Source organism: Macrosteles quadrilineatus, unplaced genomic scaffold (genome assembly GCF_028750875.1).
Source record: "Macrosteles quadrilineatus isolate MER2022 unplaced genomic scaffold, UCM_ALF_1.0 Scaffold_1__1_contigs__length_201487025, whole genome shotgun sequence".
NCBI classification, from domain to species: domain Eukaryota; kingdom Metazoa; phylum Arthropoda; class Insecta; order Hemiptera; family Cicadellidae; genus Macrosteles; species Macrosteles quadrilineatus.
In genome coordinates this window covers 90,175,598-90,193,887 of record NW_026542594.1, presented here as the reverse complement: position 1 = coordinate 90,193,887, position 18,290 = coordinate 90,175,598, and the positions used below count along the sequence as shown (strand labels likewise).

General features: G+C 34.5%; 1 protein-coding gene across 1 annotated transcript in view; it reads left to right on the top strand.

Annotated features, from left to right (window-relative positions):
- Nucleotides 1–18,084, top strand: part of LOC128998798 (zinc finger FYVE domain-containing protein 26) — a 199,775-nt gene extending 181,691 nt beyond the window's left edge. Inside the window, exons 21-22 of the mRNA XM_054425158.1 lie at nt 9,949–10,168; nt 15,556–18,084. Coding sequence (XP_054281133.1) covers nt 9,949–10,168; nt 15,556–15,732 — 397 coding nt within the window. The 3' untranslated portion in view covers nt 15,733–18,084. The remainder of the gene's footprint in view (nt 1–9,948; nt 10,169–15,555) is intronic.
- Nucleotides 18,085–18,290: the final 206 nt, after the last annotated feature.

The following is an 18,290-nucleotide window of genomic DNA, read 5'->3' as shown; positions in this document are numbered from 1 at the left end:
TGCTAAATCATCATTTTGAAAATTAATATTTATATTAAATTGTTGTCCCAGAAGCTTCCATTCTTTACTCCAAAATACATTCCTTGAAATAATTTGTTTAGCTAAAATTTTGGGCAATCTCCCTGCTGGTAACGTTAAACATTTCAATAAATAATTTAGATTTACATTCAAAGTAAAAAATCTGAACGAAATAAAATTATGATAATGGAGCACAATGGAGTAAGACTGGATAACGGAGGAGCGGTTGTAAATGCATTCGCGGAATATTTTAGTTCTGTGTACGAGAGTTACACTACAGAGCCTAGTGTGGAGTGCGCGGTGGAGGGGCCGTGTCTGACCGGCGCGTCTTGCCTCACTCTGCCTCGCCTCAGCTGTCAGGATGTGCAGAACGCCATCAAACATTTAAAATCAAAATGCACTACTGGTCCAGATTTACTCCCACAATATTTATTTAAAGGTTGTTCCGAATTTTTAGTTGGGCCTTTAGAATTTTTATACAATTTAAGCTTGAAAACTAATATATTTCCGGAAAGATGGAAAACAACAAAAGTAACCCCAATTTTTAAGAGTGGCAAAAAATCCAAAGTTTTAAATTACAGACCGGTAGCAGTGTTATCTGTACCGGCTAAGATATTTGAGATTATTATTCACAAATATTTATTCAGACATTTTCAAAAATACATTTCAAATTACCAGCATGGGTTTGTCCCAGGAAGGTCAGTCAACACAAATTTATTAAATTTTACTAGTTACGTTTCCTCGGGTCTGGACGCTGGGGTTCAGACAGACACATTATTTCTTGATCTGGCCAAAGCGTTTGATAAGGTTGACCATTTAATTTTGTTGCAGAAACTACATTGGTATGGCATGTCAAATGATTTATTACATTTTTTCAAATCTTACATTGTGAATAGGAAACAATTTGTTTTCTATCATGGATTTTCCTCTGCTATATTTAATGTCCAATCTGGGGTCCCCCAGGGTTCGAATCTAGGGCCTTGTCTTTTTACAATACTAATTAATAATCTAAGCGACTGTATTTTAAATTCAAATTCACTTCTATTTGCTGATGATTTAAAACTGTTTAAGCATATAAACAGTCTTGAGGATGCAAATAGCTTACAGGAAGATCTTGATAATGTTTACAAATGGAGTGTTTCAAACAAAATGACTTTTAATGTTTCCAAATGCCAACTAATGACTTTTACTAGGACTCAAAATTTTTTACAAAATAACTATTTTTTAAATGGCATTTTAATTTGTAGGGTAAACAAAATTAAAGATTTAGGTGTTCACATGAATTCTGCACTATCTTTTAATTTTCATATTGAAACATGCATTGCTGCTGCAAGTAAAATGATAGGATTTATAGTTAGACAAAGTACAAATTTTAGAAACATTGAAACTTTGATTATGCTTTATCACTCGTTGGTCAGATCGAGATTAGAAACCTGTTCCATGATTTGGAATCCATATCATTTACAGTTCAAAGATGCTTTGGAGAAAGTTCAGAAAAAGTTTTTAAGATTTCTATTTTACAAATGTTTTAATATTTATACGTACGAAATTCCATATTATGATTTGTTACAACTGTTTGGGCTGCAGAGTCTAGATCTGAGGAGAACGATCATAGGTCAGGTGTTCCTGTACAAACTGGCGCGTGGAGAGGTTGACGACGCTGCTAGCCTGGCCGGCCTGTCTTATCGCGTACCCTGCTTCAACAGTAGAAACAAACATCTCTTCTCGTTGCCCTACAGCCGCACCACTGCCCATGCCTCCTCCCCCCTCTATCGAATAATGAAAGACTATAATTTGGCAATAGAAAAATGCAATAACATTGACATTTTCTCTGACAACTTGCAGAATTTCAAATTAAAATTAAAAACAGTATTATTCACCAATCAATAATATATTTATATTCACTGTTGTATTTATTTTACTATTCAGTATTTATGTATTTATATAATTTATCATTGTTAGTCTTTTTTAAATATTTATATTGTTGTTATAGTTATTGAAAATTTTATTTTTTATGTTGTTATTGCATGGTATGAAAGTGTAAGTTAGATTGAAGTGAATGGACAAGAAGAAACCCACTGAAGAAATTATTATAAGTGCATGAACTGCTTCAATGTAAATGGTGTATACTGTATTGGAGCATGAAAATAAAATAAAATAAAATAAAATAAAATAAAAAGTATAAAAGTATAACTTTTCACAGCATGTTTCCAAATATAATGCATAATTTGGTGTGTTAAAAGGTAAAGAGAATAATTTTTGAGAAATATTTTTTGAACAGATTCTATTTGATCGCTTTCTATACATCCCCACACCTGAGCTCCGTAGCAGATTGTAGCTCGCACTACCGCTTCGAAACAACACATTTTAGAACATAGCGGTACTTTTGGGTTTTTAAATAAAGCACTCCAGACTGAATTAACAGCAAATTGACCTATTCTGGCTTTTTCTTTGAAGTGATTACTCCATGAAAGGGAACTTGTGAACGTGATTCCTAAATATTTGTACTCATTTACCACCTCAATAATTTTACCCATATACCACCATTTGTCGCTCGTCTTCAATTTCCCACCATTTCTAAAAACAATAATCTTTGATTTATTTAAATTTACAGTTAAATTCCATGTCCCACAGTAGGTTTCTAAATTTTTTATCATGTGCTGCAGCCCGGTACTAGTTGGAGACAGAAGAATAATGTCATCAGCGTAAAGCAACATATTTATTTTCGATCCACCAAAATGGCATCCACCTCCTACCGCCTCCGGCAGGTCATTGATAAATAAACTGAATAAAGTCGGTGAGAGATTGCAGCCTTGCCTCAGACCTGTGTTAGTTTCGAAACTGTCAGTTACACCTCTAGGCGCCTTAAAATAAGAAAATAAATAGCAAAACCTAGAAATAATTAGAACACAGATGAAACCATTGTTGTTCGATAGTGAAAAGTATTGTGAATAACATATCAAAAGTCTCCAAAAATATCTTTGGTGGAACACCACCATTTTTCCAAAATGGCGGCCAAATCCAGTAGTTTTTTGCTTTTTATTGAAATTCTGACTTTCCAGTCAATATTGGTGAAAAGTCGTCAATACATTTAATGTTCCTCCTGAAATTACCTTTAAAATGATACCAAATACATGTCCCTACAACAAAAAATAAACCCCGTACAAATAATAAAATATTTCAAATAAAAATATTTGTTATAAATTAATGTAATAGTCCACCAAACTAAAAAAAAACCAGACACAGGGATCGTATAAAAATTTGCAAGTAAACATTTTATGGTTTTATTTTTAATGTTGTGGTATGCAGAGTGACATACCAAAAGTTGCAAAAAGTCAGTTCACGGGAAACCCCTAAATTAAGGAAAAAATGGCGGCTTTTCCCAATATTGGACAAATTTTGCAACAAAACATACCACATGTTTTTTTGAACATTTTTCGAGATATTGACTTGGAACCACAACCGATATTTATTGGATAGTCCGTACTTAATTTCAATAGGGGACGCTTTTTGGGCCGCCATCTTGGATCAGCCATATTGGATCTGCCATATTGGATATAAATATTTTTTAATGTAATTATAGTGTTGTGACACATCATTATGAACTAGATTTCCACGCTGATTTCAATGCTGAAATCAGTTTTTTAAATAGCGTTTTACGATTTTAAGATATATAAAAACGAAAACTCTCCCCTATACATTTCTTATGGACGTTTCGTACTTTGACAATTTAAAAACACATTGAAAACTACCACAGTCTAAGGTTGTACTATCAGGTTCAAGTATGGCGTGGAAATAGTTCACCAGCAGATCCAACAGATTGGGAGTGGTGTTTTTACTGATGGTACATATGACTAACAAATAACTGTACTTATAAATAACTGTAACTGTGTAACTTGGAAATTTTATTTAGATAAATATAGGATATGGCCTTTAAAAAATTTCAACAAAACGTTTTATGGTTTTATTTTGTAATGTTGTGCAGAGTGAAAACGGGAAAAACTCGTCATAGCTATTCGTTCAAGTATTGACTTTTATTTTAGCTATGGATTCCTTATTGGGAGTTATTTAGAATTGGGGATAAATGTCTTTAACTAAAGACAAATTTCAAAATAACAATAATTCACTCAATAGTTCATTGAAGGTAGGCCTACATGATTCGTTTTAAATTTGTCATGTGTCATTTAATAATCAATAAAATTAAAGCCAAACATTTACTGAGTACTTTGATATACATATTAACAACCCGAGATATAAATCTTAACAAAAACTGATAAAAAAAGTTTAATTTAATTTTGTGTTGGGGTTTGTACCTCGTCTATAACTAGTCTGTTTTAACTATAAATAAAACAAAATGAAAGCTAACAAAAATGAAAGATCTTTTATCACTGAATATTTTAAGGCTAGAACGAACTGCAAGCAATAATAATACCTGGAGAAAAATAATCCAAACACATTTTCAAAGTAACTTACAATACGTCCATAACTGATGTATAGGGGAGAGTTTTCGTTTTAATATATCTTAAGCAACGAATAAACTTATTTAAAAACGGATTTCAGCATTGAAATCAGCGTGGAAATCTAGTTCATAATGATGTGTCACAACACTATTATTACATTAAAAAATATTTATATCCAATATGGCAGATCCAATATGGCTGATCCATGATGGCGGCCCAAAAAGCGTTCCCTATTGAAATTAAATACGGACCATCCAATAAATATCGGTCGTGGTTCCAAGTCAATATCTCGAAAAATGTGCAACAAAACATGTGGTATCTTTTGTTGCAAAATTTGTCCAATATTGGAAAAAGCCGCCATTTTTTCCTTAATTTAGGGGTTTCCCGTGGACTGATTTTTGCAACTTTTGGTATGTCACTCTGCACACCACAACAATAAAAATAAAACCATAAAATGTTTACTTGCAAATTTTTATACGATCCCTGTGTCTGGTTTTTTATTTTGGTGGACTATTACATTAATTTATAACAAATATTTTTATTTGAAATATTTTATTATTTGTACGGGGTTTATTTTTTGTTGTAGGTACATGTATTTGGTATCATTTTAAAGGTAATTTCAGGAGGAACATTAAATGTATTGACGACTTTTCACCAATATTGACTGGAAAGTCAGAATTTCAATAAAAATAAAAAAACTACTGGATTTGGCCGCCATTTTGGAAAAATGGTGGTGTTCCACCAAAGATATTTTTGGAGACTTTTGATATGTTATTCACAATACTTTTCACTATCGAACAACAATGGTTTCATCTGTGTTCTAATTATTTCTAGGTCAAACCACATATCCAGGGGCCTCGAACTGGTGTTGTTGTAGTAGTTTTTTAATACATTCAGCATGCGCGTCGATAATCCCAAACTCGACAGTTTAAAAAACATTGATTTTCGATCGATTGTATCAAAAGCCGCACTAAAGTCAACAAAAAACGCATAAAGTTTCCCCCCTTTTTGTGATAGACGTAACTTAACCATACAAGCAAGATTAAAAATGTTATCAATGGTGGAGTAACCTTTCCTAAAACCCGCTTGGAATTCCGTTAATATTTCATTTTCTTGAACCCACGTTTGTATTCTATTGTTTATGAGACTTGTGAAAATTTTGGCCACGCTATCAATAAAAGATAATCCACGGTTTTCAACTAAATCGAGGTCTCCTTTTTTGTGTAGAGGGAAAATAATTGAGGTTTTGAAAGATTTTGGAACAATTTCATTTTTTTAAATTTTGTTGTAGATTATTAATAAAATAAACAAAAAATTTTCGGGTGCATTTTTGAAAAATTCATAAGGAATTCTATCTGACCCCGGGGCCCTATCACACTTTAATGTTTTCAAAATATTTTTCAGTTCAGCAAGAGTGAAGTCACTATCTAATCGGTATTATCTATAAGCGGTTCCGCATAGCTGATCGCACCTGCTCTGATTGGGGGATTCAATAAATTCCTAAAATGTGTTATCCATCTTTCAGGCGATATTTCTCCCACAACATTACTACCTTTCTTTTTTAATGTGTTTATGGACCGCCAAAAAGATTTACTGTCACATTTTATATTACTTAAATCAAATATAACTTTATCATAATAAGACCTTTTCTTTATAACACACAATGTCTTATAAATATTTAACTGTTTTATATAATCGAGTTTGACTATCTTTGAATTTGTTTTCCTATATAGGTTAAGAAGCACATACATACTAAACATTCTTTTTCTTTCAGCTAAGCATTTGTAGTCAAACCATGGCTGCTTATTTCCTACTTTATTTTTTCCTACGACATTGTTTTGTTTGTGTTCAGACGACCTTAAGATACACTCCATTAACTCATTCACATTGTCCTGGTTGTTATTTGAGATTTTAACTTGCACTAAGTTCAGCTTAATACGTTCATTGTAATTTAAACAATCATTGGTGGACCATTTTAATTTAGGTAATAAAGGTAATAGCTTCCCTTCATTCTGTCCCTCTGCACCTTGGCTCACAGCAATTAAACTAACTTCACAAGGGAGATGGTCAGACCCCGGGTATGGCACAACTTTAAAATCACTAACCATGGATAGACAGTTTACAGATACCAATGCATAATCAATAACTGAAGAACCCACTGACCCTATAAACGTGTACTCCCCGTCCTTATCACTTCTGGATCTCCCATTCAAAATAATAAATCCCATGTTGTTCATAACATCTAGAATCTTACGCCCTCTCACATTAACTGTCTTATCTTTTGATCTTCTACCATCTTCAAGGTTTGTTGTTATATGCCCTATCTCTCCACCTGAATATCCCTGTTCTTCCCCAGTTCTCCCGTTTAAATCCCCTAACAGAACCCAATTATCCATTTCATTATTACTAATTAAATTAACTAATTCCTCAAAATCTCGCTCCCAGTGGTTATAATTTAAATACAATGGCAGGAAACAAATTGAATTTTGTGCATTAATGAAACTCGCCTTTACAATATTATAATTATGGACCTTATCAACTTCTAAACAATCAATAAATTTTGACTTTTTATTGATAGCAATGATTTCCCCTCCACTATATCTCCCCACCCTTCCTTCTCTCACTGCTAACTTGAAAAACAAACTAAAATTTGACAATTTATCCGAAACTATATTAATATCAGCTTCTGAAATAAAAGTTTCTAACATAAAAACTAAATCATAACTTCTTAAAAATTCTAAAAAAATAATTATCATTGAGCTTGTTTTTAAGTCCACAAACATTATACACACAAGCCCTGAAAAGTCCCTGTGGAATACCTTTTCCCGTTGGATGATAGTCTTGACTCGGCTGGTCGTCCTGGGAAGGATTGGCGTCGCCCTCTCACGCCGCGTCTTGGAGTGAGGATGTCTTGGACCCATCTGTGTGATGCGGACCCGTGGCTGCTGCGCTTCCGGACGTCCCGTCTTCTACCACCTGCTTAGCTGCCTGTGCATAAGTCTGTGTTGGAGTAGGTGTCTGCGTTTGAGATGGTGCTTCCTTATCTTCTGTGTGTATTTCAGACTTCCGCTGTGCCAGTTTAGTGAGAAAGTCAGAGAAATCGTGACGAAACAGCTTTTGAAGGGCCATCCCTCCGTTTATTGGCCCGTTTCTCAAACACCCTTCTTCCCATGTGAATCGGTGTCCTTTCACATCGAGATGATCGTGGAATAAAGGCATCTTAAGCTTACCCGCCACTCTTTCAATTTCACTCCGCACTGCTACCAAATGGGATCGTCTGTCTCTAATTTCCCTCGGAAAATCCCGATGAATTATATATCCCGTTCCTCTTAACTTTGTAGTCTGGCCGAGAATGTAGGTTATATCCGTATCTTCTGGTATATGGGCAATGATTGACTTCCCGTCTCTACCCAGGGGATGGGCTCTATTAACCCACACTTTGTCTATTCCTAACACATCCTTGCAGAAGTTTCTTACCACCTCCCTAAAGTCAGCATTTTTCCCATACCACGTCAAACCCTTAAAAATGAGGTTGTTTCTTCTTGATCGGGACTCAAGGTCAATTAACCTTTCACAGTTGCTTTTCTCCTGCTTCCTTAGGCTAACAACTTCTTCCCTTAAGATCTCTTTTTCGGTGACTAATTCCTGTATTTTTACGTTAATGTTACATACATCATCCTTTGTGGCTAACCTTTGAAGCTTCTCATCCAACTTACTTTCTAACAGTTTGCTCATACCTTCCATTAGTTGTGCTAGGCTCATCTCCCCTACTTTTTCATCACCCATTGCTGAGTTAGGTAGTTAGGTAGGTAAGTTAAGTATAGGTTGTCAGTTTTACCAAATTGATGGGGAATGTCAGTTTTTGTTTATGGCTGTTTTTCCAATCATTTGACAAGATCGCAATAGACAATGATGATATGTTTGCAATCACAGGAAATGCTCTTAAATTTGCCACGATTGCGAGGTACGATGATGGGATATTCAAGATATTGCTGCCATTACGGGAGACAATGATGATATCTTCACAATCACATATTAGGCTGCGTTCATGTTGGAGCTGTGATTAGCGATCGTAGCAACGATGAGATCAGCGAGCTGCTAGTTGAGAGTAGCGCTCTGCTGTTATCGAAAGTTCATGTCCGTGACTTGTGCTTAAAGATTGATTTGTGGGTTCCCGTTTTGTTGAAAACGAGTTTGTGATAACTGATTAAGAGGAAGAGGATTAATTTTACAATCACATGCAGTTAAGAATTATTTACGATGATGTAAAAGCATGAATAATATGCACATCCTATCAATATTTGTGTGCAATTCTGAAGTAACTTCACTCCACAACTTGTCTACCACAAATCTATATAAGTGATATTTATCACCCTTGTCGTCCCATAATGCTAATTTCATAAAAACTAATGGTATTAAATTGTCAAAATCCATTTTCGGAGTCTCAATATTAGCTGAGAAAAAGGACTGTGCTATTATCTATAACAGTGCAGATCCAATGTAACAGGCCTATTAAAAAATTACATTGGTATTATCTTCGCATTAGGATCGCAACTGGTATCACTAATCGCAGATCCGACATGAACACGCCCTTAGGCAAATTAGTGAGGATATATGAAGTAGTCAAGGCAATCAGTCCGTAGAGTGGGAACCCTTAATGACAGTTAGATTAATATAACTTCAATTCTAAAATGCTATGGGAAGGGAGCAATCACACATACAGGTCCACGACTTAGGGAGTGATAAAGGAAGTAGTCAAGGCGAGAAGTGCGGAGTGTTGGAACCCTTTGTGACAGTTAGATTAATGTATCTGCGATACTATACGATACTTTTAAGAAGACTCCTTTACACCATATTGCGGCAATTAGGTAAAGTTAGATTAGTTCACTTTGGCTTAGTTTTGTTTATGATTAGCCTCATAACAAATAAAGAAATAGGCTTCATTTAATCAAAGAAGTTTTGTAGAGGAACGATGAATTTACCTCCTATCGATAAATGTTGGAAATGCATTACGAATATTACCAATAACTTTGAATAATTAATGGATGAGAAGTTAGGATTGTTGTTAACTGAGATTTGGTTAATTTGCACATTCAAATAACATATTGTATTCATCAGTAACCCCGGTAAGTTAGTGCGGGTGGACTCTTTCATTGTTGCGCTCACGTTCACTCATCCCGTTACGTGTAGAATAAGCGTACTACTAGTTTTATTTGCCTTCTGTTGTAGGTTCACTTAGACATGTTCATTACGTTGATCAATTTGGTAAAAGCACCGACACTGCTCTTTGTAGTTGTGTAATTCTGGTATGAATAGTTTTGAAAACCAATCATGTATATGCCTTTAAATTTATTTAAATAAGATTAACCAACAAGAGCAGAAACAATTGGTTTTTACAGCAGACTCCATTTCAAATATAAAAATAAAAATGGTACTTGGATTCGCCATTTGTGGGTGGTTATGGTTGCAGAGTGGCAGATGATTGGCAGGTAGACAAGGCCTCAGTTGTATGTCCGGCCGCTGCACAGCTGGCTCGCACTGGTCGCACTTCAGACATCCTCAAGTTAGTGGCACTGCTGGAGGGTGAGACATCACTGTGTAATCAACTGTTGATAGCTGCTCTCAAAGAAGATCTCTCTAAACCAGACACAGACTCTGTGATCAAACTTATCACTGATGTTCCATCTAAAGTAAGTGTTTCTTTTTGATAGGGATGGGTCAATTTTTTATGTCGGTTGTTGGTTTCAACAGTTTATTGCACAAGAACTGAAACCAAGAATTAACAGAAAATGTCAGTTTCGGTTTATCAGTTGTTGCGCAATAATTTTTCCGCGACAGAGCTTAATTTCAGCCGGAGCACACCGGAGTGGAGCTCCGGCTATCTGGATCAATAATATAATAATCTCTTTTAAACAAGAATCTGAATTAATTGTAAATCGTTTGGTTTTATTTTTAAATTTAGACTGACTACTTGTTTGACTTTAGAGTGATGGTTTTCCAGTTTTTGTCAAAATCATTTCAAAGACCGATTCTTTGGCAGTGGTCAAGTGTAAAGCTACGTTTCCATTCCATTCCAGCAGGTACAAGTCGCGGCACATGTCGAACGTAGTATGTCATGCCGTTTCCATTCCAGGCACAAGTCCCGCTACTACAACTGGCAGACAAGGTAGTTGCTCTCAGTGGCGTAACAGAAGGGCCCGCAATGCGGAGGGGCCCGGGAGCTTAGGGGGCCTGCGAATCGATGAGTGGGAAACGGTGAGTGGAGAGGCCCGTGAGACGAGTGGGGCCGAAAAATTGGAGTTGATTCTTATTTAAATTATCAAACATTCAATAATTACAAGTAATAACATTGATGTTATTAATAATATGTTGTTATCAACTATCGTTTAATTTTGTTAGGCCTCTTCAGTAATAACGAACTAAGGTAACAAATTTAACGTGTTATAACGTGGGTCTTTGATTATTATGCAATCCTACTATCCTCATCGAGAAATATTTTACTTCTCCTTCTTGGTGATTTCGTACACTGATTATATCGTCTGCAAATGCAAACATTTTTAAACATTAGTTACTTTGGAGCTTGGAGTCATGAACGTTGGCTGGGGCTTTTATTATTCTATTATTTTACATTTTAGTTTTACCCTAATATTTATTGTATTTCGTTACATACAATATACTGCTACTCTACTGACTGTGTTTGTTAGCCCCATCTTATTTTACCTCACAATTAACCAATGCTAAAGACATTTGTTGTAAGGTAAACGCTTGAAATCCATACATAAAATAAAAAATGTAATAGGCTATTTTATCTATATATATAAAATCCAATGTATGTTTGTTTGTATGTATGTATGTTTGTTTGTTTGTCCTTTATGGACTCCGAAACCGCTCGACAGATTGTAATGAAACTTTCAGGCATTGTTAAGCATTAAGTTATTCAAGGATGGTTTGTGTGAAGTTTGGTGCAGATTCGTCAAAAAGGTGGCTCTGGAGTTTCCCGTGTTGACCTTATGAGTACTCATATTTAAATGGAATTAAAGAATCTTAACAGCTGGTTCAACTAAACAATTTGATTCTGTGACATCAGCTAATTTGCAACCAAAAGGTGAGTGAGCGTAGCGAACGAACTTCAACCTGGAGGTGAGTTAGCGTAGCGAACAAGCTAGCCTGAAGGCAAGTGAGCGCAGCGAATGAGCTCCAACCTAAAGGTGAGTGAGCGTAGCGAACGAACTTCAACCAGGACATGATTGAGCCATGCGAACGAGCTCATCTTGAAAATGAACGAGCATTTGATATAAAACTACATTAGGACAGGACGACGTCTGTCGGGCCAGCTAGTACTATGATAAAAGTACGCCAATCTATTAAAACTAGCTTTTAGTGTATGAGTAATTATAACCAAAGATTCAACTAACCTAGTATATTAATACTTCAAAAATTTACTTTGAAATGGCGACCATACCAATGTTGGTGCCAAGTATGAATGGAGATGGTGTAGGATGAGTGGCACAACCTTGTAGTCTTGAACGGGACTAAGGCCGACATATTCCTTAGACACAGCTGTTAATTATTAGCCAATATAGCCAATGGCAACCAAGAGGCCTACAGTTTAGGTCCTATAGAATAGAATAGAATAGAATCTTTTATTGTCGTTAAACATAATACATGTAATAGACAGTGTCACATTTAAAATAGCCTAAATTAAGTCACATTCAACATGATTGTCAATATTAACTTACTACCTACTTGAAACAAAGAATTGAGTCGTGCAGTGACATATTTAAAAACTCATCAACATGGTAGAATGGATTTTCTACAAGCCAGTCAAAAACAGTTTTACTAAAAATTTCTTGTTTTGCTGTTTGTCCTTTAGGAGGTAGTTTGTTAAACAGCCTAACACTCATGACTTTAAAAGATTTTGAGGTTTTACTAAGCCTAAATCTATCAATAAATATTTTGTGACTTGTCCTGGTAAAGTGGTCATGGACCTGATTTGACAGCGTAAGATTTTTAAAATTACGTTTCACATAGACTAGACAAATAAAAATGTACATATTTACAACAGTGGGGATTTTAAGTTGTTTAAACAGTGGTCTACAGTGCTCTGGAGAAACTGCGTTTGCCAAGATATAGGGGAATTCGAACCAAATTTTTGCCTTGTAATTAACGAATTACAAGATGAAGTAATTGCCTTGTAATTAACAAATTACAATTATGAAGAGTAGATCGACAACTGACCAAATATTTATCTTAAAAGAAATAGTGGCCAGTTATTGGGAGTTCAATAAAGAATTTTATGCCTTATTTATTGACTTTCAGAAGGCTTACGACAGCATAAGAAGGGACAAATTGTTGGCACAGCTAAGAAAATTCGGCATATCAAATAAAATTATAGCCTTAATTAAAATGAGTATTTCAGGATCTAAATGTTCAGTTAGAATTGATGGCCACAACTGCAACCCCTTTGAAGTAAACTCTGGTGTCAGACAAGGAGATGGGCTATCACCGATCCTATTTAATTTTGCCATTGAAGAAGCTCTACAGAAGGTAGCAGAGAAGAACATAGGAGTGAAAATAGGAACCAAAATAAACATCTTAGCCTTTGCAGATGATGTGGTTATAATCACAGAAAAACTAGAAGATCTGAAGGCCTTAACCGAAGTATTTATGAAAGAAACAGAAAAAGTAGGCCTAAAAACAAACTACCTATTCAAAAACTAAGTACATGCACTTTTCAAGAAACCTGGATAATACTGAAGAACCAATAGAAATTGATGGCCATACATTTGAAAAAGTCAACAGTTGTGAATAACTAGGAGTAATTATATCTAACCAAAATACTGATGAACTAGAAATCCAAAGCCGAAGAAATTCAGCAAATAAATGTTTTCATGCTTGCAATAAATTACTTTCATCTAAATCTTTGTCCTGCAAAACAAAAATCAGGCTGTACAAAACAATAATTTGCCCAGTTCTCCTATATGGATCAGAAACCTGGAAATTAAATAATACCCCCGCCGCAGCAAACCTGCCGACTAAGCGAATTTCCATTTGTCTGAATCGATTTTCAGTTAAATATATTTTAATAACATTAGGTTTAACGAGTGAGTACCTAGGTTTGCTGCTACAAGGAAACTAATAAAGTGTGTTTTTGAGTAAAATATTGATAGCTTAGTACAAAATAAATAAATTTGCCAAGTTTGATCAAAATATATCCATAAACAAGCAAACTACAACATTTGACAATATTCTCCATATAAGAATAACATGGGAATTTTAAATTTACAATTTTTTTAATTTTCTCCGTTACTAATAATCGAACAAAAATTCTTTTATATACTAAATTATTTGTTTTTTTAAGCTCTTTAAAAAGGTCTAAAGAGAAATCGGGAAATTTTGTGTTTTGAGGGTCAAAAGTGAGAAAAACCAATTTTTACCCCATAAAACCCCCCGTAAAGCCCCGTTCCCATGGTCCGATCGTGCTAGTTCGCGAACTCATTCAAGTTTATCCCGCTTTACACCTTTAAACCAAATTTCATCAAAATCGGGCAAAAATTACTCAAGTTATCGCGTTCACGGACGTATATATATATATATAAGTCTATATATATATATACATATATAAAAATTTTAACGAATGGTGTTTTTGGCCTCTGGGTACATCAAAATGAAAAAGTAAATCGGTCCCGGGTCTAGGTCTTACCATGCCACCTACGGTAATAGCTACTTCCCTATAGGGAAATTCGCTAAAAGAGATGAAAAGAAACTAATAGTATTCTAAAATAAAATTTTTTGGAAGATTTTTGGACCAATATTTGAGCAAGGAGAATGGAGAATAAGACACAATAGGGAATCAAGGCAACTGTATAATAGCACAGATGTAATTGGAGAAATCAAGTGCCGAAGAATCAGATGGGTTTGTCATATATTAAGAAGAGGCGAAGATTGTAGACTGGGAAGAGTTTTAAAGGGCTACAGCCCTTAAAACTGGGTGGGGTTTGTTTACTACAGGAAGGCGACCCCGGGGAAGACCTAAGTAGAGGTGGTGGAAGCAAGTGCAAGAAGATTTGGAGAGAATTGGGGCAACGGAAGATCATGTGAAAGACCGGTTAACATGGCGAAGATTTGTTGGTGGGGCCAAATATCACCTCCGATATAAATGGCCCTGGGAGTAAGTAAATAAGTAATTAACGAATTAGTCTAATTATCTGGATAATAAAAATGGATAACATTTGTGATAAATTAAATGTAAAAGCTCCTTAATAAAAACATTCTGATACGATGGAAAATAAGGAATTATTATTTGATTTCAAAACTATTTACAAACACTCATATTGATATAATGATCGGCGGGCACAAATTTGTGCCGGGCACTTGTGCCGCGACTTGTGCCAGACTGTTTCCATTCCTACAAATTCGGATATTTGTGCCAGGCACACGGCGGGCACATGTGTCTGGCACAAATTTGTAGGAATGGAAACGTAGCTTTACTGTACTACAGTGTTCTAACCCAGTCTGCTGACTGCCACTGACTATTGCGTGCTGTGTGATTGGATTGGTATGGAGTGGCTGTGGCACGAACATGGCCTACAGCGCTATGCTTGAGCCAAGAGCGTCAACTATCATACTAAATAAAAGTGCTTGTTTTGTCGTCTGGTCAGGTTTTAGATGAACAATGAAGTTAGATTATTCTGTATATTGAATTTAAACAAAACAGAAGTGGGATCCTGACCTTTTATCCACTCCTTAAACAGTATGCAGGAAAAAAATATCCTTTATTATTTTAGTAAGTTGTTAAATTTACTTCTCTACATTTTTAAGAGGTCATTTTTTATAAGTATATCAACAAAATACTACTACTTTTTATTGAAATAAACTAACTTCCTGGAGTATGTTTAGAATCATCGATATATATTATAATTTCTAAAGTGCTTTTTTTCTGTACACCATTACTTTCTTAATTCTTCACGAATTTTTATAAATGAGGTGTCTGTGCAACTCAAATGTCAGGATGTTATACAGCTATGTCGTAAACTACTCAACCTACCTGATTACTGATGTAACTGTCGTGTTGTAGATAACAGCTCTGATAGAGTGTGGGCTGCTGAAGAGCGCAAATATACTGGCAATACGATATGGCAGACTGGATGATGTAAAGAGGATCTTGGCGGTGGCTGAGCAACAGAACCGTCAGGACGTCATACAGTTATGTCGTAAACAGCTCAACCTACCTGAGGACCAAATGCATATGTGATAGTTCAACTATACAGAGTGTTTTGAAACTCTCTCCCAAAACTCCTTGGTCATGTTCCTTAGGTCAAAACAAACAAAAAATATCATAAAACATATGCCATATCTTGCTTTGTTTTCCTTCTGTCGGTGTGTAGCCTATGTATTTTTTACGTAATTTCCCATAAATTTGGAACCACATTAGAATCCAACTTCAAACTTGGTACGTGCATGATGACTAAAATGAACTATTCTTTTTTAGCAAAGCATCAAGTTTCTGCTTTGTATAATTTATAGTGATCATTTTAATTTTTCAAAGCTTAATAACTCAAAAACTAAAAAACCATGGTTTATAAAAAAAAGTTACAAAAGACAAAAAGGATGGGAATTTAATTCGCATTACACAGATGTATATTTTTATAGGGTCATAACACAAATGACAAAAAAAAGAAAGTTTTCTGAAGTTAAAACTAAAAAATGTAGGCAAATTCAATAAATTACCAGGTACTATACCTTTATACAAATAATATTTTCTCTGTTATTTGTGTTATGATCCTATAAAAATTGTACATTTCTGTAACGTGAATTAAATTTCCATCCTTTTTGTCATTTGTAACTTTTTTATAAGTCCTATGGTTTTTGAGTTTTGAAAAATTAAAATGGCTGCTATTTTGAAATTATACAAAGTAGAAACTTGATAGTTCCCTTTAGTCATCTTACACGCACCAATTTTGAAGTTGACACCTCAAGTGTTTCCAAAGTTATGGGAAGTCATGTAAAAAAAAAATACATACACACTGACAGACGGAAGACGAAGCGAGATAGGGCATATGTTAATGTGATATATGTATATTATTTTTGACCTAAGGAACACGCCCATTGAGTTTTTCGAAACACCCTGTATATGTCTTTACAAATTCAGCTATTTCAGATAGACCCCTTTGTCTTTCAGATAAACCCCTACAAAGGTCTATGTTTTCAGATAACTATCCAAACTTTCATTACTTAGGCAAAGCCATTTTTTTTTACTTTGGTTATCCCATCAGCGTAGTTATTTAAGTGCTTGTTGAAACCATTTTTTCCAAGTAAAATAGTTTTCCAAAATTTAAATAAAGTTAATCCTAATATTAAAAAAAATTAGCATTGGATCAGTATTTTAAAAACTTTGGCTTGTACTTTCAAAAGTCCACCCTTTTTTTTAATCTAGATTCCCTTCAGTAGGCCTAATAAAAGTGTATTAGGTCTGCATATTGCTAAGCTGCATCACAATGGTGCTTTTTATTCACAGTGGTTAAGTATTGACTAAGCTTACAAGAATTAAACATAGACAGCATTTAACATAATATTGCCCCCTGACAACTTGTGCTTACCACTACAGTATAAGTACTGTATCTAACTCTTTTCCAACAAGAAAAGATACCTTGTGCAAAAATCTCATTCTTTTTCAAATTCCCCAAACAGTTTTCAACTCTTATTTATGGAAAGGTTGATTTCCTGGCTTTTTGTAGTGTTATGTATATGTTGGGTTATGTTGATTTTTTGATTTATTTTATTCTATACCGGTACTGTACTGTAGTGACCATCTGTCACTGTGTTAAAGAATACCAGTACACACTCTGCCTCTCTGATCAAATGTGAACCCTTTATAGCTTGATTAATCCTTAACTTAGTTAAAAAAACCACAGTCTAGATCAGTAATTGCAAAAAATATTTGTTTAAGATCATTTACTAGTTATTTTCTGATCTTCTAGGCCTAGTGTCTCCTCCCTTCCCCACTGTTGACTTCCATCTGTGCCCTTCTCACAACTCTGGGCAGATTCCTTTTCTTGTAGAATTATTTTGCGGATTTCAATTAGAGTATAGGAAATATTATACCTGATGATTTTACTCACTGACAGAAAAAGATAAGGTTTATTGTTAGTTTATTAGTTCCGCTTAAAAATCCATGTTGAAGAAGGATGAGTGTCTCTGGATGCTGAGTTCCTCTTGAATGAGGCCGGGTAATCAGTCCAGGACTTAATTCAAGTGAAAAGAAATATTTATAATTTAAAAACATAGAGCTTATGCTGGTGTTTAAAAATCTGTTATGCTCCCTTTTGGTAAAAATGACTTTAAAAAAGTTAAACGTAAACCATATATTTTATTTTTATATTTTGTTGTGCAATTTGTAATAAAAATGTATTTGTATTTTTATTTTCAGGTAGACATATAAATCTTTATAATGTTTTTGCAGATATAATCAGGCCCTTATTCTAAAATCATTCCAAGGGTCATTAAAGTAATATTCAATTTATGTCGTAGTTTTACCAAATAAAATAATGATATTTATCTACTATATGTACATTCAATATTGGGATTACATTTTTTATATAGTTTATTGACATTGTTTATGTATTAGCAAATTGTATTAACTATATTTGATAGTAAATTGTTAATAATACGCAAGGACTTTTAATCTTTTTATCCAGTAATTCATCTTAGGTTACCTTTATGTCTGTAGCTTAGCGCTTAGTGTTGATTATTAATTTGCTCCCTTTCAAGTATATTAACAAAAAAGTAATTCAGAAATTTATATTTTTTCAA